This window comes from Saimiri boliviensis, chromosome 17 (assembly GCF_048565385.1).
Source record: "Saimiri boliviensis isolate mSaiBol1 chromosome 17, mSaiBol1.pri, whole genome shotgun sequence".
Classification (NCBI taxonomy): Eukaryota; Metazoa; Chordata; class Mammalia; order Primates; family Cebidae; genus Saimiri; species Saimiri boliviensis.
Window position 1 is genome coordinate 46,113,631 of NC_133465.1, and position 26,692 is coordinate 46,140,322.

A 26,692-nucleotide genomic window follows, 5' to 3' on the forward strand; every position below is an offset into this window, starting at 1 on the left:
TTTTGCAGACTAACACTTTATTTTTCATGATAGGAGCAGTACAGGAGTATACGGGGGCCTCTGCCGGCCCCCAGGCTGGGACTAGGCGCTGTGACCTTGAGAACCTCATTTCACGTTCTGCAGACTTTGGCGGCTGGGCAGTGCCCGACCACAGGCTGGATGGGCTCAGCTCAGCCTCCCCCACAGGCCCAGGGCTGAAATCATAACCTCAGGCCCAACCTTGGCCAAAGATAATGCAGCTTTGGCAGGGCTGGCCGCTGGGAGGGGGCCCACGCTTGCTCCTCACAGAGCAGGAGTGGGCTTCTTCCCTGACTCTCCCTTCCACTCCGGTAGTGTGGTTTCTTTAGGAACTCAGGCCTTCGAGAGAAATGGTTCCAGCTTCTGGAGGCTGGGTGGGGGTGGGGTGGGGGTGGGAATCAGCCCAGCTTCTCCGAGCCTCTTAGGGAGGCGGCCTCTTTGCATTCTTGACTCTCTGCTGTCCCCATGTGGCTGTGAGGCTGGTTGACGCCACATAGCAGTAGAGGAGCATATGTGTGTGTGCGCGCGCGCGTGTGTGTGTGTGTGTGTGTGGTGTGTGTGTTGTAGCCTGGGTTGAAGGAGGGTTCAGCAAGACTGGAGCTGAGGCAGAACCACAGAAAGATGGCCCTGATCTCTGCCCCCACCTCCTGATATGCAACATTAGGGCGGACATGACACCCGATTTGGAATACTCACCTATCAAAAAACCGAAAGAGGCCAGATGCAGCAGCTCAGGCCTGTAATCTCAGCACTTTGGGAGGCCGAGGTGGGTGGATCATCTGAGGTCAGGAGTTTAAGACCAGCCTGGCCAACATGGTGAAACCCTGTCTCTACTTAAAATACAAAATTAGCCAGGTGTGGTGGCACATGCCTGTAATCCCAGCTACTTGGGAGGTTGAGGCAGGAAAATCGCTTGAACCTGGGAGGCAGAGGTTGCAGTGAGCTGAGATCATGCCACTGCACTCCAGCCTGGGCAACAGAGCAAGAGTCCATCTAAAAAAAGAAATGGAAAAAAAAGATGGAGTGATACTCATCTGCAAGGGGGTGCAGGACAGCTGTGTCTCCTCTGATCATGGGGGCACGTTCCCCAGCTGAGCTGCCCTAAATACCACACCCAGCTTGGCCTGCAGCATCCTGGCCAGGTGGATCCAAAGAGCCATCCAGAAAGTCAGGAAAGGAACAGATATGGAAGAAAACAGAGTCTATCCATTCCCGTTTTGTGGTCAATCCTTGACCATCACCAGCTGCAGGCCTGGAGCCCCATGGGTCACCGCCAGGCACCTGCTGTCTGCCATGAAACAGGGGCCGCAGGTCTCTCGCTCAGACTATGGTGTCCACAGAGCCCAGGTCGATGGGGTCAGAGGGTTCTCAGAGGTTATTTTCATGGCGGGGTCCTCAGATGTGGGCATGCTTCAGAATCACGGAGGAGCATGTTCATCATGACGAACTCTCAGCGCGTTCATTCATCAGGATGCCTGCCAGCATCTGAGAACAGCTGATTTTGTCTATTGGTCTCCTTCTACGGTTGAGGAAACTGAGGCCCGGGGGGTTTGGATGATGGTGACTGCTGAAGGCCACAGCAGGTTCCAGGGTGTCAACTTGATGCCAATCCCAATTGAATTGATGCCAATCCAATATGGCCACAAGCCACACCCATTCGGGGGTACAGGAGGGCTCCTGAGCACGCCCCTGGAGGCGTCAGGCAGGTGCACAGGCAGTCCCTCCCCTACATCCTTTCTGCATCCTGCAGCAGAGCAGTCACCAGGCTGATGACCTTCGAGGCTGGCTGGACCGTGTCGTACTCCGCAAAGAGGTGGCACACGTTCTCCTGAGGCTCTGTCTGGCTTTTGGCCACGAACCCAAAGATCCTGGTGGGGGAGGGCAGTCTGAGTGAGGGGTGGGACCCAGGGAGGCATCAGGCTGATGGGAAGGGGATGGTGGGGGCCCTCAGCCTGCATCTCATTCCTCCTTACCCCTCCCTCAGCCAGTTTGCTCCAGCACCTCCTTATGATGGGGCTCCCTGAGGAAGGAGGTGCCTCTCCCGCCAGACTGGGAGATTTCTGAGAGCAAGCTCTGGGTTTCCTTTGTTTTGAATGGGGGCTCCTTGAGAACAGGATCTGTGTGTTCCCCATTAGAGTGGAAGATTCCTGAGAGCAAGGATGCATCTCTATCATCAGACTGTGACATTCCAATAGATTGAGGCTCCCTGAAGTTGGAGCATGTACCTCTTGCAGAAGATTGAGGCCAGGCTCACATGGCCCCCATCAGCCCAGAGGTGCTCTGAGGGCAAAGTCTCTCCCATCAGATGGGCGCTCCTGGTGGACCAGGGACTGTGCCCTCATCAACACTTTGGACTATTAAAGTCAGAATGGGGCCTCTTTCCTACTCTAATTCCCTCCCCATGTTGGGTCTGGGGCCCTGAGACAAGGACCTGTCTTTGGTGATCGAGTAGACAGGAAGGTCTTACCAGGAGGGCTTGCAGTACTTCTGCCACCTGTGGGAAAAGAACATGATACGAAGTAATGAGGCTCCGCTCCGTGCCACAGGACGTGGGAGGAGCCGCAGAAGGGACTGGCCAGCTGCGTCCTCACCCCACCACGCCCCACCACGCCCCACCACGCCCCACCCGGCCCTCATTCTGTCGCCCTGACCCCTTGAGGTTCACAGGCTCTCTCTGGGATCCCAGTCCCAGAGTGGGCAGGAGACCTTGGTGGGCAGCTGGGCCCTGGACGGCCTTCTGAGTTTAGCTCAGCCTTGAACTTACTTCCGTTGCTCAGGGTCCATACCACAGAAGCGGAGGGTGGTGAGTGGGTAATGTCGCCGGAAAAACACCCTGCGAGGAGGCAGGGAGAGAAGGGAAGCGGTGAGAGCCGGTCCCAGTGTCACCCTGCCTCCGTCAGCTCTTGTTTCCCCAAGCTCAGGTGCCCTGTCCTCCAAGAAGTCTGAGTTAGACCTCGACGGCCACTATGGCCTTTGCCACCGTGGGGCCCCGGGCGCCCCGCTCCTGCCTATCTCTTCTCATGGAGCATTTCTGCCTGTCTCACACTCCGGGCTTTTCTATCACACCTCTACCACACCATTTAACTTTCTTTTGGCCCCTAACTTTTTGAGGACATGAATTATGTCCTGGTCATCTCTCATTTCTCCCTGTAATAAAAGGGAGTGCCCAGCCCTGGAACAGGCGCCTGTCACACTGTGCGAGCCCAAGCCCAGGGAAGGAACAATCTCATTCCTCTCTGGGTCCCGTGGTCAGCCCGAGTCTGGCCTAGGGAAGATGTTCCAGCAATGGGTGCAGGCATAATCAGCACCCGTGAATACTAGTTGACTCCATTTTCATCAGTCACGATGAACAGCGGCTTTGGCAGTGGAGCGCGGCCTGGAGAAGGCAGGGAAGTTACCTGGAGTCACTCAGCACATCACTGGCCCTACTGGGTCACCAGGACCTTGAACTCCACCTTCATCCCTGATTCATGGCTGTCTCAGCTATCCCCTCCAGCTCTACTCCGCCAGCCCCACAGCCCCAGGGCAAGGGAAGGCTCTTACTTCCTCTGGACATCGGTCAGGGTGATGCCCTGCTCTGTAACTTTGAAGTGGACCACGGTGGGTGTGGGGAGGACGTCCCTCTCAAAGGTGGTGGAGATGGCCTTCTGCACCGCCAGGGCTCCAGTCAGGGTCTCCACGCTCACCGAGCTCAGGTACAGGGTGTGGCAGCCTGTGGAAGGCAGATACCATGCTGGGGCCGCTGACCCAGGCCCAGATCCTCCCTCTGCCCAGAGCTGGGGAGGGGCTGAGTCTCCTCTTCAGGAATCTAGTGGGGCTCCTCTTAGAGCCACCCAACAGGAAGTGGGTGCGTGCGTGACCACACTTTGAGGCCAATCCCAGAGGACTTTGGGATCTTCGGTGGCTTTGATCACCCTGGTCCCTGGCCCTCCAGCATGGGGCAGGGGAGGGGAAGTTGCCCTGTGTGCAGGAGTGCCCTGGAAAATGTCCTTCTGTCCACACTTCACGGCTGCCCTCCTGCCCACACCCCTACCCGGGAGGTCTTGGCTCATTGACAACCATGGACAGGGAAGACAAGAATAGGGAGGTGAACAGTTCGTGCTCGGGGCATAGGGCAGGAGCTGTCACTGAGACAAGTGCTGATCTGTGCTGACCTCTGGGAATGTGGGCCAGGGACCTTTCCCAGGGTGAAGGCTCCAGGACTCAGACCCACACTCCACAGAGGATCCCAGGCCAGAGACTACCTGCAGGGTAGGTTCTGCAGACACAGAGAGACCCTAGCACATCTGCACGTGCCTGTGTATATGCAGGAGGGAGTGCGAGTTCTGCCACTCCCCCACCCCACCCCACTTCTCTGCTGGCCCAGTGCCCGCAGCCTCTCATCTTCTGTTTTACAGGGGTTGGTGGGGGTGGGGTGGGGTGTGGCACCTTGTTAAAGATGCAGAAACAAAGATGAGATGGGAAACATGTGTGGGCCTGTGCGTGTGTGCGTGCGTGCGTGTGTGAAGGGGTTGGAAGGTGCCCTCTCCGGGCACAGCCAAGCTTGGCGCCTAACGGCCTGTACCACTCACCCACAGATTTCTTCTGGCAGGAGGCTGGGCTGTCTGCAGAGTCCGATGCCCCGTCTGCACCTCCCAGTTCTGAGCCAAGACAAAGCAACAGGCCCTCGAAAGGGCAGGGGTGGAGTGAACGGACCCTCTCACAGGAACAGGCCTGTTAATCCCTTTGAAGGCCTCTCACCTCTGCCCCCACCTCCAGGAAGTAACTCAAACCAGGTGTGATTACCGAAATTAGGCAAACGGGCCACCTTGGGCTCCCTAAATGCTTAGTTTGCAAGACTTTTATCTCTCCTTCCCCTCTTCGCCCCCCACCTCCTAGAAGACTGCTGTGACCTTGTCGTCTGACCTCCTCACTTCTTTTGGTCCCTGTCCCAACCCCTGGCCTGTCTGCAGAAAGCGAGGAGGTTCTCGCCATCACTCCTCTGGGGCTCCCCTGCCCCGCTGCCCTTCCCAGAAACTGCCCTTCTCGAGCTTCTCCTGCACACCTCTGAGATGAGCTGGTCCATCCGAGCTGCCCACCAGCGGCACGCCCTGGATAGGGCATGCTGATCTGAGTTCAAGTTCTGACTCTGTGGGCCTTTGGGCAAAGTGCTTAACATCTAAAACTCTCATTTTCCTTTCTTTTCTTTCTTTCTTTTTCTTTTCTTTTCTTTTTTTTTTTTTTTTGACATGTAGTCTCGCTCTGTCGCGTAGCCTGGAGTGCAGTGGCGCAATCTTGGCTCACTGCAACCTCCACCTCCCGGGCTCAGGGCATACGGCAGGAGCTGTCATGGTGAAACCCCGAAACCCCATCTCTACCAAAAATACAAAAAATTAGCCAGGTGTGGTCGTGAGCGCCTATAATCCCAGCTACTCAGGAGGCTGATTCTCCTGCCTCAGCCACCAGAGTAGCTGGGATTATAGGCGCTCACCACCACGCCCGGCTAATTTTTTGTAGTTTTAGTAGAGATGGGGTTTCACCATGTCGATGATAACAGCAAAGTCTACTTCACAAGGTTGTAGTGAAGCATGAATGGGTGAGTGAGCGCTCAACAAATTTTGGACCTGGAAAGACAAAACCTCCCCAAACTGATTGAAGCTCTTTCATCCTCTCAAAGCAGGCTGTGATTTATCCAACATCCATTTTATGCCAGGCATTGTGCTAAGGGCCTTGCTCAGGCTATCCCACTTAGTCTGCACAGCAATTCTATAAGTAGGTACGATGATGATTACCCCCATTTTATAGATGAGGAAACTGAGGCTCAGAGAGGTCAACATTCTCACATTTTCACAGTTAGGAAGTAGAGATGTTGAGTGACTCCAGTGCGTACAGTTATTTATTTATTTATTTATTTTTTGAGATGGAGTCTCGCTCTGTCACTCAAGCTGGAGTGCAGTGGTGTGATCTCAGCTCACTGCAACCTCTGCCTCCTGGGTTCAAGCAATTCTCTGCCTCAGCCTTCCAAGTAGCTGGGATTACAGGTGCCTGCCACCGTGCCTGGCTGATTTTTGTATTTTTAGTAGAATCAGGGTTTCACCATCTTGGCCAGGCTGGTCTTGAACTCCTAACCTTTGTGATCCCCCACCTCAGCCTCCCAAAGTGCTGGGATTACAGGCGTGAGCCACCATGCCTGGCCCGTGCATGCAGTTTTAACTGTGACACTAAAACAATCCACAAACAAGGTAGAAGTAGAGACAATTTCTAGTGAGAACGAACAGGTCCCCCACCTTGGCATTGCTTCTTTGGGGTCCAGACTCACCTTTCTGCGGGATGGCGAGTTTGCAGGGCAGGGCCAGGGCCATGATGGAATGCTGGCACACGAAGGCAGAGAGGCTCCCTGAAGGGAAGCAAGCAGCCTCGCATGAGTCGGGCTCTCCCGGCCCACCCGCACAGCGCACGATGGAGACTTCACTGGCCCCCTGTCCTCAGGGAGCCTGGAGGCTGGGGAGTCTCACCAAAATAGGGCTCCTCATCTGCTCCTTTGAGATGCACTCCTTTGGCGGAAGACTCGATGAGGAAGTGTCGGATAAGGTCATTGCTGTCCTCGCCTGGATAGAGAAAGAAGAGAGCGCATTCGGATAGAAATGCCACCTCGTGGCGGGGGGCGCTGTGGCTCACATCTGTAATCCCAGCACTCTGGGAGGCTGAGGTGGGTGGGTCACCTGAGGTCGGGAGTTCAAGATCAGCTTGGCCAACATGGAGAAACCTCGTCTCTACTAAAAGTATAAAATCAGCCAGGTGTGGTGGCACAGGCCTGTAATCCCAGCTACTCAAGAGGCTGAGGCAGGAGAATCGCTTGAACCCAGGAGGCAGAGATTGTGGTGGGCCGAGATTGCGCCATTGCACTCCAGAGCAAAACTCTATCTCAAAAAAGGAAAAGAAAGGAAAAGAAATTCCACCTTGTGGCCAGGCTTGGTCACTCGCAGCACTTTGCGATGCTAAGGTAGCAGGATCACTTGAGGTAAGGAGTTCGAGGCCAGCCTGACTGACATGGTAAAACCCCATCTCTACTAAAAATACAAAAAACAAAACAAAACAAAAAAACAAACAAACAAACAAAAAAAAACGCCGGGCATGGTGGCACATGCCTGTAGTCCCGGCTACTTAGACTGGGTGACAGAGTGAGACTTGGTCTTACCCCCCACCAAAAAAAAGAAATTCCACCTGTCCATCCCCTGCCTCTCTCTCCCACAGAAGAGGTACCAACATGTCTGCTCAAAGGCTCCTGGGTTCAGCCTCCCCCTCTTCAGGAAACCGTTCTCTTCTCTTTTTTTGGGGGGGTGATGTGGGGAAATCTTTCTCTCGGTCAAAAGTTATCACGGTTTTTTCCTTTTTTTTTTTTTAGACAGGGTCTCACTTTCTCTCTTAAGTTGGACTGCAGTGGCGCAATCCCAGCTCACTGCAGCTTCAACCTCCTGGGCTCAAGGAATCCTCCCACCTCAGCTTCCTGAGTAGCTGGGACTACAGGTGTGCCCCACCATGTCTGGCTTATTTTTTTGTAGAGACAAGTTCTCACTATATTGCTCAGGCTGGTCTCGAACTCCTGAGCTCAAGTGTTTCTCCTGCCTCGGCCTCTCAAAATGCTGGGATTACAGGTGTGAGACACCAAGAGGCCTAGGTATTTTTTTTTTTTTTTTTTTTTTTGAGACAGGGTCTTATTCTGTGGTCCAGGCAGGAGTGCAGTGGTGTGATCATGGCTCACTACAGCCTCAATGACCTCCTGGGTTCAAGGGATTCTCCTGCCTCAGCCTCCCAAGTAGCTGAGGTATGCTCACCACACCTGGGTAATTTGTGTAGTTTTCATAGAGACAGGGTTCTGCCATGTTGCTCAAGCTGATCTCAGACTTCTGGGCTCAATGATCCTCCTGCCTCGGACTCCCAAAGTGTTGGGGTTACAGGCGTGAGTCACTGTGCCCGGCAAGGACACTTCTTAATGAATGATTGTTTAGCTAAAAATCAACCCTTTGGTCTGGCTTCTGTCTCCCCCTGCCCACGAGGTCATCTCTGCTGGAGCCAGGCTGGTCCCCGGGGGAAGGGGGGGCAAAAAGCGATCTTCTGACTCCCTTCCATCAGCCCACGGCATCCTCCTCAGTCTGGGCTCATTGCCTCTTGCAAGTGGTCCTTTATAAGCAACACCCTCCCCAGACATCACTTTCTAATTGTGACAGTGAAGCACACTGACAAGAACACAAGACTGCGTGTATCATCCTCCCTTTATCACTTAATTGCTCTGGGGTCATTAAGTAACTCTGGGAGCCTCTGTTACCTCATCCATTAAATAAGAGGGTGCGATCCTGGGGTCTGAGTGAGGCCCAGGTACCTGGTACTGTAATCATCTGTTTTCATCTGTCTCCCTAGTGAGGTGACGTCTGCTTCTGATTCCTCTGTATCCCTGCCGCCTCGTACAGGGCCCGGTGTGTGGTGGATGCCCCATAGATGTTTGCTGAGTGATCAAGTGAGCACGGGAGACCATGGGAAAGCATACGAGAAGGGAGCACACACATGTGTGCTGAGCTAGTACACACACGTGATGAGCTGTCACACACCTGTGTAATCATACATTAGGTTCCCTGGAAACGAATCCGGTTTGACTCCAAAGAGAGCAGCCTAGAGGGGGTTCGGACCCCCTCCTTCTCTCCCACCATGAGAAGGAAAAAGCAGGGAAAACTGGGGTGGGGGGGGGCTTGGGAAGGCAGAAGCACTCAGGCTTGCTGTGAAAGGCGTTTTTCAGGGTGCCTTGGGGCTGGAGGGCATCTGGGGGAATACTGGGGTGGACGCTTCTCCTAGGAGCTGTTATAAGACTGGCGCCAGCTCACCCTGAAAGCTAGTGGCAGAGCCAGGACTGGAACCTAGCATAGCCCGCTGCCTCAATGAGGCTTTGAGTGAACACAGAGACAGATGCATACCTGGTCGGTTCTGGGCAGATTCGGGGGCCTCCTGCACCTTCAGGGCCAGGCCGAAGGAGCCTCGGTATGAAGAGCTGTCCCTTATGACAAAAGCCCCTGGCTTCTCCTTCCTCAGCAGCTCGATTGCTGGAACAATCTTTGAGTCAGAGATGGACACTGTCCCACCTGGACACCCTCTGTCCCTAGCCCCGTAGGGTCTTCACAGAGCAGATGTGGCAGAGTCAGCTTTTGTCCCCATGAAGTTCTTTCTACTGTCAGATCTCTACCATTCTTGCTGTGGTTCCTACTTCCTTGGGAGGTCATGAGGTCAGCGGACCCCCACCCCCTGCTTGCTTCCCTGGACCCACTGTTTGCCTTTCCTTAACTGTGACCCAGGGCTCTGCCTGATGCAAAGTGCAAGACCCAGACCCGATTCTGGGGTCACTCATGCTTCCTTTTACCTTGCTCTCGGGTGATGTTTGGCTTAAACCAGTATTTAGATGTGTCCATCACGAACTTCATGGTGGGCTGCATGTCCCTGACGGGTCCTGGAGACAGACAGAGAAGGGGGATGCTGTGGGCTGTACAGAGGGGATCTGAGGGATGTGCACCAGAGGAGCCTGGAGACCCTTCCCTACTCTTTTGCTCCAAGGTCTCATCCAACCACCATCCCAGAACCTAACCCCACTGTATCTCCAAACTGCCAATGAGAGGGAAAATCAAACAGAAAAATGCCAGGGTTTGGTGCATCTGGAACTCAGAAGCACCCTTGTATCCTTGGTAATGAGTAAAAAATGAATAGATACAACCTCCGTTTAAGGAAAAATGGTTTCCCAAATCTAACGTTGAGTCCCTTGGTGAGAACTGAAATAAGAGATAAACAAGGAATTCTCAGATGCATCAGGTTTGATATCACATTCTCCTCTGGCTTCAAAATCCTAAGAATTCCTTAGGGGTATATTCAGCTTGGAAAAGAAAATGTCAGAAACCATGAAGGAGAGGAAAACAGCAGATCTGGGCAGAAGAGCCCCTGGGAGTAGGGGGCTTGGGTCTTGACTCTGATCTGGGACAACTGAAGCCCAGAGGGGACCAGGTGGACTGAATCACCTCGGAGGGTCTTTAACGTTCCAGTGTCTATGAAATTAACATGAATTTTGTTCTGAGAATATTTTGCAGAATTTGATAGATCTGGGGGTACAGTTAGTGATACTATGGGACATCACCAAAGCAGGATGGCAATATCACTAGGCTAAGTAAACGTGCTCTTTGAGATGCCAAAATGCTCATTTCCCTGGGTACCTAAGGCAGAGAGCAGTGACTGTCAACCTTGGCATCTTGAAAAGGAGTGTTGCAGCTAGCTAGGTGCGGTGGCTCGCGCCTGTAATCCCAGTACTTTGGGAGGCCAAGATGGGCGGATCTCGAGGTCAGGAGTTTGAGACCAACCTGATGAACATGGCGAAACCCCATCTCTACCAAAAATACAAAAATTAACCGGGCATGGTGGCACATACCTGTGGTTCTAGCTACCCAGGAGGCTGAGATGGGAGAATTTCTTGAACCCAGGAGGTAGAGGTTGCAGTGAGCTGAGATTGCACCACTGCACTGCAGCCTGGGTGACAGAGCAAGACTCCATCTCAAAATAAAATAAAATAAAATAAAATAAAATAAAATAATAAAATAAAATAAAAAAACCAAAAAACAAAAAATGATTGTTGTGACCAGTTACTAAGTAACTCATTAAAAAAAAAAAAACTAAAATCTGCAAATGATCTGTCCTAGGAAAGCCATCAGGGCAGATACAAAGGCATGCCGGAAGAGTCATTTTCTCTGCTTGCATACACATGGCTTCCTGAGTGGGAGTAAGCAGTGGCTACAGTAAACATTTCACACCCCCCTGGAGTCGCCTTGATGCCTGTGAGTGTCATGGCCAAGTGGGGGCTGAGAAGCCCTGGATGGCCAAGGGAGAGGGAACAGGGGGTTGGGAGAGGACTCTGCTCATGGGAGAGGCATCCTGAGGGTGCTGGAGCTTAGCTTCTGTGTTTACTGCTGTAAATTCTGGTTGATTTTTTCTCCTTGGGCACCTGTGGTCTCAGACTCCAGGAAGGAGGGTGTTTGCCGTTTTGCGGTTTTCAGCTGTCTGAATTGGAATGTGTTGTCTCTATTACCCCATCCACCCCCTCTGTGTTCTCGTCATCCACGAACGTCAGTGAGAACCGACTCGCCCTCTGGCTTTCCCTGGGTTAGTCATCAAGCACAGCCTGAGGGTCGCCTGGCTCTGTCCTCTCTCCTCCACCCCCACTGCCCCACCTCGGTTCAGGCCCCTGCTATCCATCTGCCATGCAGCGGCCAGGGCGATCCATGGAGCTTGCACCCCTGACCCCATCACTCTCCTGCAGGAGGCTCTCTGATGGTTCCCCGTTGTTTAAAAGGCAAATTCCTTTTTTTTTTTTAGCTTGGCATTTCAGGCCTTTCACAATCTGGTTTCAAATTACTCTCAATGACCTGAACCTGCACCCAACATACCGGCATTTCCTAAACATGCCATGTGCTTCCACGCCTTCGTGACTGTGGGCCCCCTGCTCTCTCTGCTGGGAATGCCTTTCCTCTCCTTCTCTGGCCACAAACTTCTGATCCACTTCCCAGATCCAGCTTGAATGTCACCTCCTCTCTTCTCCAGACTGAAAGAATCACTCCTTCCGCTCTGGCCTGTGTGACTGAGAATATCTCTTTACCTCTGCATTTATCCTACCCTACTGTGATGATTTGTTTTTGTCTCTCTTTCTAGACTGTGTCCCTCTGTGTGTGCCCTTACTACCTGGCATAGTGCTGGACACATAGTAGTTGTTCAATAAACGTGTTGTCTGGCTGTTGTAGAAACCCACTGGCACTTTGTCTATTCCCCCGAGCCAAACCTTACATTGCTTGAAATATTGGCTTATGACGTACCCTCTGGGCACGTGGTGAAGGGGGCATCTGACAGGGTCTGGCTGTGACTCCTGGTGGCTGGACAGGGGTTCCTGGGAGAAGCTGCTCCAGTTCGGACAGAGCCCTGGTGTCCTGGGATCCGCTGGGGTGGAGAAGACCCTGGTTCTGGGTAGCCGTTGATCAGCACAATGGGTATGTCCACCATGGAGTTGGTGACGGATGGGGGGCAACTGCTGGCATGTTCTTTGGCCAGTGGTGGAGAGTGGGGTGATCTGGGTTGGCCCACGGTTAGGGTGGGATTTCTGGGAGCCTGGAAGTCACTGGGTCTTGTACAAAGGGACACTGAGCCAAGGCTGTGGAGGCTGGAGGAAGAGCTGGCAGGACTTTCCAAGGATCTGGAAGATGACTGATGGCTGGAGATGCTGGAGTGCAGGAGGGACTGGCTGCTGCAGCGGAGAGAGAGTCAGACAGGGTGTTAGGGCAGCAGGTGGCTCGGGCTAGAGCCAGGCTCTGGATCTAGTGATTTGGGTTCCTGTGGCTTTGGCCAAATAGGACAGTGCCTACCCCACCCCCCCACAGCCCAGAGCAAAGTGCACACCCATACGATCCTCAAGGGATGGTAAGGATACAGAAATGTGCCTGGATGGCAGGGTCTTGGGTCACTTAAAGTAGCCAGTGAGCTGACCCCTGCAGGCCTTAGGCATAGGCTGGCCCACACTCCCTCTGCCTTCCCAGCCAGGTCGCCCTGACTGAGCTGTCGCATCAGGACCTCTCAGGCCCCCATGACTCCCAGGTGCCCTGCAGATGGGCTGGAGCGATGCTGGAACACACCGCAGCTGATGCAGAGGAAACTCCCCAGCTGCAGAAGGGGGCCAGCTAGACTTCTCCCTGAGTTCAGAGGCCCGTGCCAATGGGCATGGCTACGGAATCCCCAGCCTCTGTGCCAGGGACTGCCTTGGCCAGTGGCTTTGGCGGTGGAATGGGAGACAGAGTCCCGGGATTCTGTCTTCCTGGGACAGGATGGGTGTGCACGTGCGTGCATTCTGCTGAGGTCTATGGAGAACTCAACTGGGATTGTAAGTAATGCCCAGGCAAGGCTGCCTCCCTCCTTTGCTAGGTTTTGCCAGCAACAAAGAGGAAGGAGCCTTTTTACTCCTAAATGGTTAATCTCAGGCCCCCCCCCCATTCTGTTTATAGCCTTGTGTTTTGGGGTTTAGAAAAACCCTTCCCTGAGATGGGTTGTCTGAGGGCTGGAAAGGATATAGATGAGCCTCATTAAAGCAACAGCTCTTTTCCCAACAGGGAGATATAAGTCAAGGTTTTCTATATTGAATCGTATTCTCAGTACTTGAGGACAGCTTGAGATCTGAATGGCTATGAAAGCGAACACTCGATCTTGCTTTTGGTGCATGCCCAGATTTTGCTCAGACAGAGCAGGGTGCCTTTTAATGATTTTAGGGAGTGTGTGCACGTGTGCCTGTGTGTGTGTGTGTGTGTGTGTGTTGTGTGTGTGCAGTGTTAGAAGCTACAGAACCTACCTTCCAAACGTATAGCTGGCATCAGACAATGGGCTGGCTGACAGCACGCAGACCCTGCTGCCCTGCTGTGGGGCCAGGCCTCCCAGCCTCTTCTCCAATCTTGGAGAAGCCACCAGCGGGGAGCCCAAGCCATGGGGGCCTGAGGTCTTGCTCCCCATGCAAGGGATGGAGATGCTGGGGGAATTTGGGGGTTGAGAGGAGAGACCCTCTGAGGGGGGCAGAGGGCACTGGTGCCCCCTGCCCTGATTCCCAGAGAAGATGAGGCTCTCACTGCTGCTTCGGGTCTCGCGGGAGACATCTCTGGAAAGGAGGAGGCCACCGCTGCGAGGGGAGCCGAAGGGTGGGGTGACAGAGGGGCTGGAGCAGCGCTGGGGGTCATCATGGCACCTGGATCTGGTCACCTCGATGTACTTTATATCTTTGGGAAGAAAAGCAGAGCACTGGTGAAACCCGGGAGCCCAGACTCACAGGCTAGAAACACTGGAGGCGTCCTCAAGGTCATCCTGTCCCTCCTCTTTTATAGTGATGAGGAAACTGAGGCCCAGAGAGGACAGCCCAACTCCACCTCTGGACCCAGTTCCAAAGTCACCCTCCCTGTGACAACTTCCCTTGGGTAAGGAGATGCAGTAGAGAACCCAGGCCTTGGAATCAGACAGACCCAGGCTTCAGATCTGGCTCTGCCGCTTATTCTCTGAGAGTTTGGCCAAAAGACTTCACTACTCAGGGCAGGCGTCCCCAAACGACGGCCCGCGGGCTGCATGCGGCCCCCTGAGGCCATTTATCCGGCCCCCTGCCGCACTTCAGGAAGGGGCACCTCTTTCATTGGTGGTCAGTGAGAGGAGCACAGTATGTGGCGGCCCTCCAACGGTCTGAGGGACAGTGAACTGGCCCCCGGTGTAAAAAGTTTGGGGACGTCTGACTCAGGGCCTCAGTTCCACACCTGTAAAGCGGGACAACTGCATCCAGCCTCTTGGTGTTACAGAAAGGACGAAGTGGAACTCACACAGGCAGCACTGTTCCCGGCACAGTGCAGGTGCTTAAAAACGGTGCAACCCTCTCCCTTGTCTGTGCCGTTTCTAGGTTGAAATGACCACTTGATGGGCTGTACCAGTGACACTTTCTGATGCCTCTGCTACTCAGGGTGAGTGAAAGTGGTTTTCCTGAGGCCAGTCGAGGTGGCTCACACCTGTAATCCCAGCACTTTGGGAGGCTGAGGTGGGTGGGTCACCTGAGGTCAGGAGTTCGAGACCAGCCTGGCCAACATGGCAAAACCCCATCTCGACCAAAAATACAAAAACTAGCTGGGCTCCTGTAATCCAAGCTATTTGGGAGGCTGGGGCACGAGAATTGCTTGAACCTGAGAGGCAGAGGTTGCAGTGAGCCGAGATTGCGCCACTGCACTCCAGCAGCCTGGGTGATAAGAGGGAAACTCCGTCTCCAAAAAAAAAAAAAAAAAAAAAAAAAAAAAAAATTAAATACATAAAGAGAAAGTGGTGGTTGTTTTTTGTACCTGCAATGGAAGCAGGGATTCTCAAGCTTGATTACGAACTAGAATCACCCCAGGCTGCACCTCATGCCAATTGGATTAGACTCTCCAGGGGGTGAAACCAGGCCTCAGTTTTGTTTGTTTTCCAGTTTTTCAGGTGTGTCCAGTAGACCATGAATGGCCCAGCAAGACCACATTACCCGTGCTCCATCCCTACAGAAATAGCATCCGCTCTTTAGGACGGCCACCCAGGGCATGTGAATATGCATCCAAAGAGTTTGAGAATTCCGCTTTGGAGCAGGCACTCCAGAGCGCAGGGCTTGCCGCATTCTTGAGCTGCGGGTCTCCTGGGGCTTCTAGCTGGTGCACAGGGGTTAAGCAACTCACCCCAGGCTGCTGACTCGCTCCAGCGCTCTTTCCACTCCCCAGTGGGGGCACCCAGGACTCTCGGGATTCTGAGGCCTTCTTCCTCTCCCGAGGTCAGCCTTGGAGTGGGCTGCCCTGCTCAATGGACACCCATCCTCCTGACCTGGGGGAGGGGAATTGTCCTTGGTGCTGTTCCAGCAAAGCTGGAGGAAAGTGGGGGTTAACCAGCTGCTCCCTTCTTGAGAGTGTGAGTCTTGCCTCTGGCTTCCTGGGATGGAGGCTGGGGAAATTGGGGAGAGCGTGCACCCTCAGCTCCACCTGCCTGGGGCCCTGGCACATGGACTGTTTCTCCCCATTACGACTGTGGAGCCCCAGCCTGCCCCAGCCTGCTCCTGGGTAGGGCCACCTGGTCCTGCTCATGGTGACTGCCTCTGTCTGAGCCTGTTTGGGCCACGGTGGGGGTGGGGGATTACATCAGAAGAGCAAGGGCTGGCAGCTGACCCGGGATTGCTGCTTAGCAGGTGGAGGAAGAGCCTGGCTTTGTAGCCAGTCAAACCTGGGGTGAGTCCTGGCTTTGTGGCTCTTCAGCCAAGGGCGCTGTGTAACTTTCCTAACCTCTCTGAGCCTCAGTTTCCTTATCTGAAAAGTGAGGATCTGAAACCAGTCTTGCAAGCTTGTGATGAGGATGAAATACAACAGCCTGGAGCCTGGCCCATGGTGAGCCTTGAGAAAGGAGCATTTCTTACCTGCCTGCTTTTAGGGGGCAGTATTGGCCAAATGGAGAATGGGTTGGATTCTTCTGGAAGGCTGGAAAGCACAACTTCAATGTTTTTTTTTTTTTTCTCTTTTTGAGATGGAGTCTCACTCTTGTTGCTCAGGCTGGAGTGCAATGGCACGATGTCAGCTCACTGCAACCTCTGCCTCCTGGATTTAATCCAGTCTCCTGCCTCAGCCTCCTGAGTAGCTGGGATCACAGGTGCCCGCTACCATGCCCAGCTAATTTTTTGTATATTTAGTAGAGATGGGGTTTCACTATGTTGGCCAGACTGGTTCCAAACTCCTGACCTCAGGCGATCCACCCGCCTCGGCTTCCCAAAGTTGCTGGGATTACAGGCGTGAGCCACCGCGCCAGCCAACTTCAATTTTTATAGGACTTTATAGTGTTTACACCCATAATCTCCTCTGAACCTCATAACAGCAGGGCAGATACTACTTTTTACAGAGGAGGAAACTGAGGCTTGGAGAAGAGTGGGGGCGGAGCTAACACTTCTTGTACAACCATGTTTCATAAAGGCTAGTACTGAGTGCTGTGTGCCAGGACCACTATGAACACGTTGCTTGTATTAGCTCCTTTAACCCTCACGACAGCGCTATTGACGTAGGGAATATTATTACGCCCATATAACAGGTGAGAAATCAAGGCTCAGAGAGGTGAAGTGAGTTATCCAATGCTGCACAGCCAGGGAGTGTTGCTGTGCTCTGTTTGGGGACTGCTTCTTCCAGGGTGAGGAGAGGCTCCTTGGGACCCTGTTCCAAGGCCTTGCCCTGTGAGAAGGTGCTTGGCTGCTTTCAGGAGGTTCTCTTGGCCTGGTGAAGCTCTGGGCTCCCTACTCACTGGGTCATCTAAACTTCCACCAGGGACCTTGCTGGGGGCACAGACTAAGGAGAGTGGGGGTGGGGGGAGGGAGGAGCCCGTACTCACCTCTCCCTCTGCTGTCCCGAGGTGGGTGTGGCTGGGGGGCGGGGTTGGGGCCCTCCACCCTTTGCGGGGGTGCAGTGGCTGTTTACTGGCCTGTGGGGCAAGTCTGAGCAGTGTCGGGTGGGTGCCGGCGCCAGCCCCAGGTGGGTGGGTGGGTGGAGGGAGGGCACGTGGGTGGGGGGTGGAGAGACGGTTATTACGTGCCCTTCACTCGGGGCTGGTAAACAGCCTTGCCTGGCAGAAATTGCTGGAAAATGAAAGTGTGGGCCTGTTTCAAAGATGGGGTGGGGTGGTGGAGAGGATGAAGAAATGGATATGGTGTTTGCATCTAGAAACCACGTTCCCTGTGGGATGGGGACCCCCAGGGCAAGTTTAAAAGAAGGCAGGGACAGGGAACCCGGGGAAGGTTTGTGAAGTGCCCAGGAGGTCGGGTCTCAGAAGAGGAGCCTGTAGGCTGCCTCCAAATGAATGGATTCCGTGATGCCCCAGCAGGCAGAAGACTAGACTTTAGAAAGAGAGAAAGAGTTCCTACGGAGCCCAGCAGGTGGGGGTTTGGGGCCTGACCTATCTCTCCCTGGCTGTGTGACTGTGAGCCACCACATACCCACCCTGAGCCTCAGTTTCCTCATCTGTCAAAGGAGGTTTCCACTATGCCTTTCAAAGCCATACACTGGGATCATATGTTACATGAACTCTCTTTTGTTTTTTTGTTTTTTGTTTTTTTTTGAGACAGGGTCTCACTCTGCTGCCTAGGCTGGATTGCAGTGGTGGGATCTGGGCTTATTGCAGACTCCACCTCCCAGGCTCAAGTGATTCTCCCACCTCAGCCTCCCAGGTAGCTGGGACTACAGGTGTATATAGGTGTGTGCCAGATAATTTTTATCACACCCAGATAATTTTTGTATTTTTGGTAGAGTTGAGTTTTCGCCATGTTGGCCAGGCTGGTACGTGGACTAGTTTTTTTGTTTTGTTTTGTTTTGTTTTAAGTCTGGGCTGGGCGATGTGGCTCACTGTCTGTAATCCCAGAACTTTGGGAGGCTGAGGAAGGAGAATCACTTGAGGTAGCCTGGGCAACATGGCGAGACTGCATCTCTACAAAAAGTTTAAAAATTAGCTGAGTTGGCTGGGTGTGGTGGCTCATGCCTGTAATCCCAGCGCTTTGGGAGGCTGAAACTGGTGAATCACTTGAGGTCAGGAGTTCGAGACCAGCATGGCCAACATGGTGAAACCCCTATTTCTACTAAAAATGCAAAAAAATTAGCTGGGCATGGTGGCGGGCACCTGTAATCCCAGCTACTCAGGAGGCTGAGGTACGAGAATCGCTTGAAACTGGTGACTCTGTCACCCACCAGAAAAAAAAAGAAAGAAATTAACCAGGAGTGGTGACATGTGCCTGTAGTCCCAACTACTGGGGATGCTGAGGGGGAAGGATTGCTTTAGCCTAGGCGTTCAAGGCTGCAGTGAGCTACCATCACACCGCTGTACTCCAGCCTGGGTAACACAACTAGACCCTGTCTCAGAAAAAAAATCTATATGTATTTAGGGGAAAAGTCAATAATATAGAATTGCCCATGTTTAATTTTTAAATTTTGCCAAGTTAGGACGAAGAGGAACAGTAAACATGTCCTAGCACAATGTCAGAATGTCTTCACTTGCATAGCCCAATTGTAGAAAGGACGAGATTATAAAATGGCAGTGCGTCCTCCACTCTGAATACATTTAGAGGTAAGAGAACTCGGCCGGGCGCGGTGGTTCAAGCTTGTAATCCCAGCACTTTGGGAGGCCGAGGCGGGTGGATCATGAGGTCGAGAGATCGAGACCATCCTGGTCAACATGGTGAAACCCCGTCTCTACTAAAAATACAAAAAATTAGCTGGACATGGTGGCGCGTGCCTGTAATCCCAGCTACTCAGGAGGCTGAGGCAGGAGAATTGCCTGAACCCAGGAGGCGGAGGTTGCGGTGAGCCGAGATCACGCCATTGCACTCCAGCCTGGGTAACAAGAGCGAAACTCCCTCTCAAAAAAAAAAAAAAAAAAAAAAAAAAAAAAAGAGAACTCACCACGATGCTCAGTTACTTGCACTGCCATGAGCCAGTGAGAGCTTGGTCACCAGTAGCAGGGTCTGTGGGGAGGATTTTGGTGCAGGTATCTGTTATTCTTAGTGATGGTGGAGAACTTTCCCAATGGGGAGCTGACCTGGCTGGGCTGTCTTAGCAGGTAGTGAGCTCCCAGGCACTGGAGGTTAGAGGAAGGGTTTTTTTTTTTTTTTTTTCTCCATCAGAAGGGGCCAGGGCACAGCAAGGCAGCTTCCCCAGGACCCTCTGGCCAGGGCCTGCCTTGTGTTCCCTGTTCCCCAGAGTTGTGTGGACATGTGTCCACAGTGGCATGTGGTGCCCACGGCATCTGTGGATGTGGACCCATGCCATCAGCCCCAAGCTGATCATGAGTCCCTTCGGTGGAGGAAGGGCCCGGTTGTCACTAACCCCCATCCAATGTGTGTGGATGTTCCACAGGGACTGGTTTTGGCCCAGCCGGCCTTGGACATGTGGAAAGCCTGCCTTGGGCCATGAATGGTAAAACCCTGGGCTTGCTCCTGCCAACAGTAATTAGGCCCAAGACGCCTTTCCTGCAGTGACGTGCCCGTGACTGGCCTTAAGAAACAGGAAGACCCTTGAGGGACGGTTTCTTTAACAGGCCTGGCAGGTAGTACTTGGTGGGAGCGGGCAGAGCAGGCAGGAGCCCAGGAGCCCAGGAACCCCAGGGTGCCAGAGGGCCTGGGTGCTGAGCTGGCCTCCACCCTAAGCCTAAAGCTACTCTGGGGCTGGCCCGACGTGCAACCCCTAATGTTTAATAAAAACAGCTACCATTTATCGTGGCTTGCAGTGTGCCAGGATGTGTGATAAGCAGCCAACGAATGTAATTTCTTTCAATCCCTGTAACAGCTTTGAGGTAAGAACCCTCATTGCCTCCATTTCTCAGATGAGGAATCTGCAGTGCAAAGCAGTGAAGCAAGGAGCTTGTGAACGCTCTGCCCGACGCCAACCGTTAGGCTAGACTGCCTCCTTAACTCAACCCCAGCAGCCCCGGCTTTCTCATGTGCAAAATGGAGGTAAAATATTCGCTGGGCACAGTGGCTTATGTCTGTAATCCCAGCACTTTGGGAGGCCAAGGCAGGTGGATCACTTGAGCCTAGGAGTTTGAGACCAGCCTAGACCATCTCTACTAAAAACACAAAAATTAGTTGGGTGTGGTGGCAGGAGCCTGTAATCTCAGCTACTTGGGAGGCTGAGGCAGGAGAATCTCTTGAACCTGGAAGGCAGAGGTTGCCGTGAGCTGAGATTGTGCTGTTGTACTCCAGCCTGGGCGACAGAGAGAGACTCTGTTGCAGAAAAAAAAAAAAAAAAAAGAAAAAGAAAAAGAAATATTTAACTCAGGGAGTGGATTGAGAGGATTGAAGATTCTACACAAAAGACGCGGCACACTGCCTGATATATAACACGTGTCCAATAAGTGGAAGATCTTATGGCTCCCATCTCTATCCTAATCATGCACCCCATCACCCTTGCTGGTAGTTTAAAGCCTTGGAGACCTCAGTCTTCCAACCTGTTTAATGGGGCAGCTCCTTGACCCTCATCCTCAGAGAATACTTGAAAGTCTTTGTTCAGGAAACTGAAGCCAGATGTGGGAATTTCCAGGTTCCTTTGGACTTGGTGGTGCACGCGAATTGGCTTGCATCAGCTGGTTAAGAGCTGGTTGTTAAATTTTCAGGATTTTGTCCAGCTGGTTACTAAACTCAGCCATTATGAATAATTACATGCACTTACAATGAAGTAACTTACGTTAAACACGAAGGTAGTAAATACTCAAAGTCCATCACATCCCAATTATTTTGCTACAGGGTACTATTATCTGCACTCTCGGGGTTCTCTACGTCTGTTGTGTTGGTGTGGTGGCAATGCTTTGTCATAGCCTGCTACTGCATGCGTCTCTAGCTCCTCATTCAGTGACATCATGTTGGTAGCTTGAAACAGGCCATGGTGGGAGATTTACGCTGTGGAAATGGGCAGAAGCTTCAAATCAGCTCCCTCTGCCCCTGCTCCCCAAGCAGGGAGCCAGGTAAACATTCACCAGCATACCACCGCTTGAACACTACCAGGTCCTTACTCAATCCTACCATTTCCAGTGTGGCCTCTCCAAAGAGATACTCCCCTAAACAAGGACAGAGGTCCAGATAGTGACCCTACCAAAATTCCAGGGGGCCCAGGTTAGGCTCTGAGGTGAGACACCCTAGGGCAGTGGGGGTCAGGGATCCACATTTACTGAGCTCTTCCTTATGGGCATGGCATTATACAAAACACTTTCTTTTTCTTTTTCTTTTTTTTTTTTTTTGAGATGGAGTCATGCTCTGTTGCCCAGGCTAGAGTGCAGTGGTATGATCTTGGCTCACTGCAACCTCCGTCTCCTGGGTTCAAGCAATTCTCCTGCCTCAGCCTCCCAAGTAGCTGGGATTACAGGCACCTGCCACAGTACCTGGCTAATTTTTGTATTTTTGGTAGAGATGGGGTTTCACCATCTTGGCCAGGCTGGTCTTGAACTCCTGACCTTGTGATCCACCTGCCCCAGCCTCCCAAAGTGCTGGGATTACAGGTGTGAGCCACTGTGCCCGGCCTGCACAAAACAGTTTCTATAGTAGCTTATTTAAGTACTCATAAAATCATACAAAATAGGAATCTATCATTTTCCGAACTCAGGAACCAAATAGAATGGGCTAGTGAGGGAAACTTGTGTTTATCCCTTTTGTGTAGCACAGAAAACAGAGGGGTTGGTAATGTGGTTAGGTTTGCACGGCGTTTCCCAACAGGACATTGTCCCCTTCTCGGTACATAGGAAAGTCCTTCTTCCTCCTGAGGTCTGGCGCCAAGCCCCCCTCCTGGTACTGCACCCCAAATCCTTACCCAAGGCTTCAGGTTCTTCCTTCTTTCTCATTGACGTGGTGCTCTGGGTCGGCTCAGCCTGGGGGCCCCCAGTCCCCGGGGGAAGCAGCTGGAAGGTGGGGTCCAGTTCCAGGATCATCTGATTGAGGCTCTCCAGTGAGAAGTCAATGTAGGAGTCAAGGTCCTCCGGGGTCCCCAAGGCTTGTTCACCAGGGGATGGCAGGAAGCAGGTGGCTTTGGCCTCCACCTGTGGGGCTTGCTGGAGTCGGCCAGGGGGCCCCATGCAGGGCATGGGGGCCATCAGGGCCTGGGCTCCCCAGCCTTCTGTGGTGTAGTAAGAACACTGGGGTGGCAGGCTGGGGCTGGGGGCTGGGTGCAGGGACCTTCTGGGCTCATCACGAGGTGTCAAGCTGACAGTGTGGCTTCCTGCCAGCAGTGGGCTGGACATCACCTGGGACATGGTGGGGGCGGCGACCTCTGCAGTTTACCTCTGGTTTTCAACCAGCCTCACTGACATCCCGTAGATCTCATTTGCCAACCAGGAGCTCCCAGGATCTGCAAGAGTCCAAGAGTGGGAATGGAGTAACTTCTGTAGGTGAAGACCCTGCTTCCCCACCCGCCATACAAGGGCCAATTTATTCATTCATTTAAAAGCATGGATACGGCTGGGTGTGGTGGCTCACATCTGTAATCCCAGCACTTTGGGAGGCTGAGGCGGGCAGATCCCCTGAGATCAGGAGTTCGAGACCAGCCTGGCCAACAAGGTGAAACCTCATCTCTACCAAAAATATAAAATCAGCTGGCATGGTGGTGCATGCCTGTAATTCCAGCTACTCAGGAGTCTGGGGTGGGAGAATTGCTTGAACCTGGGAGGCAGAGGTTACAGTGAGCTGAGATCGAGCCAGTGTACTCGAGCCTGGGCAACAGAGTGAGACTCTGCCACCACACAAACAAACAAATAAAATAGAGGGGACCATCTGTGCAAGATTCTGGCCAGCAAGGAAGCTCGAAAGACATTATTGAGCACCTGAGTAACAGAGCACCTGGGATGGATGGAGGAGATGGGGCGGGGGAGGCAGGCTGGCCAGACCCGGCAGAGCCTTGCAGGCTGGGCTCAAGACTGCCAGCTCAACCCTAGGGTAACAGGGAGCCTCTGAAAAGTTTTGAGCTGGGGAGTGACATCATCAGATGATATTCATTTCCTTGGGGCTCATTTGGGAAAGCGGTATCTCAACCTCATTTTCCTTCCTGTGAAAAGTGCTTTCCATTGTCTAGCCTTAATGCCACATGCTAGTTTCTTGCAGGTGGGGCTTGGCAGGAGGTAAGAGGTTCTGGGAATGAGGCTGCCAGGAAAACTGGACAGAGCTGGGACATGCTGGTTGCATTCCCACTGCGTGCTCTGAGCTTTGCTGCCTGCCCCCAGCCCCAGCAACGCTCCCCAACTCTCTTTCTCCTCATGGCCAAGAGGCCTCCTTTACATCCTGCTTTGGAGTCAGACCTTAGCCCTGGAAAAGGAATCCGAGACTAGCCCGGGAGAAGAGAAAGTAGACTCTGGGAGCTGAAGATTTAGATTTGACTTGCAGCTCAAATAGCTCCTTGCGGTGTGACTGACCCTGAGTTTCCTCATCTGTGAGATGGGAATGAGGATTTCTGCCCTGCACCCTCCCGGAGGGTGTTACAGAGCTAGTGAGGTGCTCCTTGTGAAGGTAGTTAGGCAATTCTAAATAATCCTTAGAAATCAGGACTTAAGGAGTATAACACTCTCGTAATAGTAGCTTCCATTTATTGGGCACTGACCATGTGCTAGGTGGTTTACGCACGAGTTATACTTGGTAACTCAACGCCCTTGCAGCTCCGGGAAGCGCTGCACCCCTATTGTCAGTCCTCTTAATTTTCTTCTTGAGACAGAGTCTTGCTCTGTTGCGCAGGCTAGAGTGCATGGCACAGTCATGGCTCACTGCAGCCTTGACCTCCTGGGGCTCAAGCGATTCTCCCAGCTCACCCTCCCAAGTAGCTGGGACTACAGGCCTGTGCCACTACACCCGGTGAATTTTTTTGTAGAAACAGGGTCCCACTTTGTTGCCTGGGCTGGTCTTGAACTCCCGGACTCAAGTGATCCTCCTTCCTCAGCCTCCCAAAGTGATAGAATTACAGGTGTGAGCCACTGTGCCCAGACTTATTTGTTTTGAGTTGTCAGTCTATTTTACAGATGAAGATACTGAGACTCGGAGAGGTCGAGAAACATGCTTCACATCAAGAAAAATGGTGGAGCTGGGATTCAAACCCAGGTGTGGGATTTTGGAATCTTATTTCCTTATGCCACATGGAATCCAAGTGCAGAGGGACTCCTGGGGTCTAGAGCTGCAGCATGATTGGCTGAAGGCCACACAGGTTTCCTGAGCAAAGCCAGGCCCCTTTCCCCTCTCCTGCCTCCCCTCACCCCTGCGGCTCCGGTAGGTCTGATGCCAGACTTTGCCTTGGCCAGGTCCTGCAGGGGGCGGGGTATCCCAGGCACGGGAAGTTGTCTATAAACGGCAGTGGAAGGGAGCCGGCTCCCTCCTTCCCGGGACAGCTGAGGACACAGAGCCGGAACCTCAGCTTTTCCCACACAGGCTCCAAGTGCCTGGGTTTGTTGGGACAGGATCTGGGCGCTCCCTGCAGGGTGTTCTGGCTGTGCCCTGCAGAGGAGGCGGTGGCTGCTGACTTTGCAGAGCTCAAGAAGGGCTGCGTGTCCCCTCACGACCAGGACCCAGGATACCTGCTTACTAATTTGGACACAGCTTTTGTGCCACCCTGGGCAAGTGTCCTTTCCTCTCTGGGCAGACCTCAGTTGTCCCATCTGTATGATAGGGATATGATACTGAACACCTCGAATGCTCTCAACAGTTCTCTGAGGAGGGTACTATTGCCGCAGGGCTGGAGAGGTGGAGGAATCTGCCCAAGGTCATGCAACCGGAATGTGACATGGGGTTTGAACCCGGGTCGTCCTGCTCCACGGTCCCACACTTTTAGCCTCTGTGGTTGCTTCACAGATTTAAGACCCCTGTCCACTGCTGCCCCTTCTGGGATTCTGGAACCAGGAGGGACAGACCTGGAGCCGAGCGCAGGGCGAGCAGGCAGCTCCTAAGCTCCTCTTTAGCCTTCTTTCACTTTTAAGGCTCTGCCTGGCCCTTGGATGTCCCAGGGCAGGGCTCGGTCTTACTCCTGTATTCCTGAACGCTGTCCCCTTCTGTGACTTGCGCTTTCTTGCTGTAAGTGGTGGGGAGAGTCTCTGGGCCCAGGGCTCTGCGTGGTTGGGATGCCTGGGGAGGAGGGGGGGTGGTAAGGAGGGCTCCAGCCTCTTCTGCCCCATTTATAGGTGCCCCCCACCTGCTCCAGCTTCCGATTCTGATTCAGATCTCTTAGTCCCCAAGGGCTCTGGGGAGTTCTGGTACCTTGGTAAAGTCCCTCTTCCCTGTCATTGCCAACCTCTTCTCCTTACTCTCTCCCTATGAGCCCAGGTTGGTGAAGGGAGAGGGTGGGGCAAGGGTGAAGCCTGAGTCTCCCCAAAAGCACTTTGCCTCATTAGCCCAATCTCCACTGCACCCCCTATTTTTGAAAACTGGCTCCTGATCTTCCCATCCGTCCCACCCAGTCCCGGTGACCCAGGACGTGGATAGCAGGCAGGGACCTGCAGGAACAGTGAAGGCCAGCCACCCGCCTCCCATTCCTGCCTACCTCCGAAGGGCCCAGAGAGCTCCCGGAGCACTGGGAGGCAGGAGGCCTGGGTTCCTCGTCCAGTCCCTTTTCATGACCTCAGGCAAGCCTCTTCTCCCTGCCCTCAGCTCTCCCATCTCTTCACCGAGGGGCCCGGGTTTAGTTCCCTTAAAGTGCTGAACTCTGCAGTCTGCGATCCTGAGACCATCTCTGTCTCGTCCACATCCTCTACCCCATTTCTCCCACCTTCACGCTGAGCCCTGAGAGGTGGAGAAGCTGAGGACAAAAGGTTTAATGAGGCCAGGTGTGGTGGCTCACTCCTGTAATTCCAGCACTTTGGGAGGCCAAGGTGGGAGGATCACCTGAGGTCAGGAGTTCAAGACCAGCCTGGCCAACATGGTGAAACTCTGTCCCTACTTAACAGAGAAAAATTAACCGGCACCTGCCTGTAATCCCAGCCACTCAGGAGGCTGAGGTAGAAGAATTGTTTGAACCCAGGAGGTGGAGTTTGCAGTGAGCTGAGATTGTGTCACTACATTCTAGCCTGTGCCACAGAGCAAGACTCTTTAAAATTAAAAAAAAAAAAAAATTAAATGGTTAAATGGGTCAGGGCCAGTAAAGGTGCTCAGTGCTTCTGTTCTTAAAGAATAAAGGCACCTACCTGGTGTCCACAGGTGGGCAGGCTGTTGCATTCACTACTGGATCAGGACGACTCACAGTCCAGGTGAGGAGTCAGGAGAGGCACCAGATCACCTCCAGACCTGCCTTAAGAGCAGCTTGCCCGCCCTTTCCCCTCCCCTCCGGGCGGGGCGGGCTCTGCACCTCGGCCCTGACAGCAGGAGGCCCCACCCCTGCTGGGTCCAGTGAGCTCAGGTGGGGCTGGCATAGGCAGCAGGAAGGGAAGCGCTGGGTGGCAGGTTTTGGGGCCGGGTGTGTGTGAGGTGCTCCCGAGTTCCTGCTTGGCCTTCTTGTGGCACCATGTGGTCAGGGAGACCTTGCTTGGACAGGGCATTGCTAGGATCAAGGTGTGCAGCGGGCACCCCTCAGGTGCTGGCTGGGTCAGAGGCCAGCGGTTGGCAGAGCTGGCAGAGAGTGAGGGCCTTGAC

The 26,692-nt window shown here is 53.3% G+C and overlaps 1 protein-coding gene across 1 annotated transcript; it reads right to left on the bottom strand.

Moving 5' to 3' along the window:
- On the bottom strand, positions 1 to 26,316 carry TNS4 (tensin 4). Its single transcript, XM_003942819.4, has 13 exons — positions 26,248 to 26,316; positions 21,912 to 22,445; positions 13,406 to 13,823; positions 11,889 to 12,313; positions 9,404 to 9,490; positions 8,964 to 9,089; positions 6,513 to 6,605; positions 6,317 to 6,394; positions 4,590 to 4,658; positions 3,562 to 3,730; positions 2,783 to 2,851; positions 2,486 to 2,512; positions 1 to 1,886 (listed from the first exon to the last, which is right to left on the bottom strand). Exons 2-13 carry the CDS (start codon positions 22,348 to 22,350, stop codon positions 1,745 to 1,747), a joined length of 2,142 nt encoding a protein of 713 aa, XP_003942868.3. The 5' UTR covers positions 22,351 to 22,445; positions 26,248 to 26,316; the 3' UTR covers positions 1 to 1,744.
- Between the last annotated feature and the right edge of the window lie 376 nt (positions 26,317 to 26,692).

Excerpts from the sequence above, each read along its gene's own strand:
- TNS4 (XM_003942819.4), bottom strand. The coding sequence starts at position 22,350 with ATGTCCCAGGTGATGTCCAGCCCACTGCTGGCAGGAAGCCACACTGTC. Across the intron at positions 6,606-8,963 it reads ATCTGCCCAGAACCGACCAG|GCGAGGACAGCAATGACCTT; the intron begins GTATGCATCTGT and ends TTCTCTATCCAG. Across the intron at positions 6,395-6,512 it reads AGATGAGGAGCCCTATTTTG|GGAGCCTCTCTGCCTTCGTG; the intron begins GTGAGACTCCCC and ends GCTTCCCTTCAG.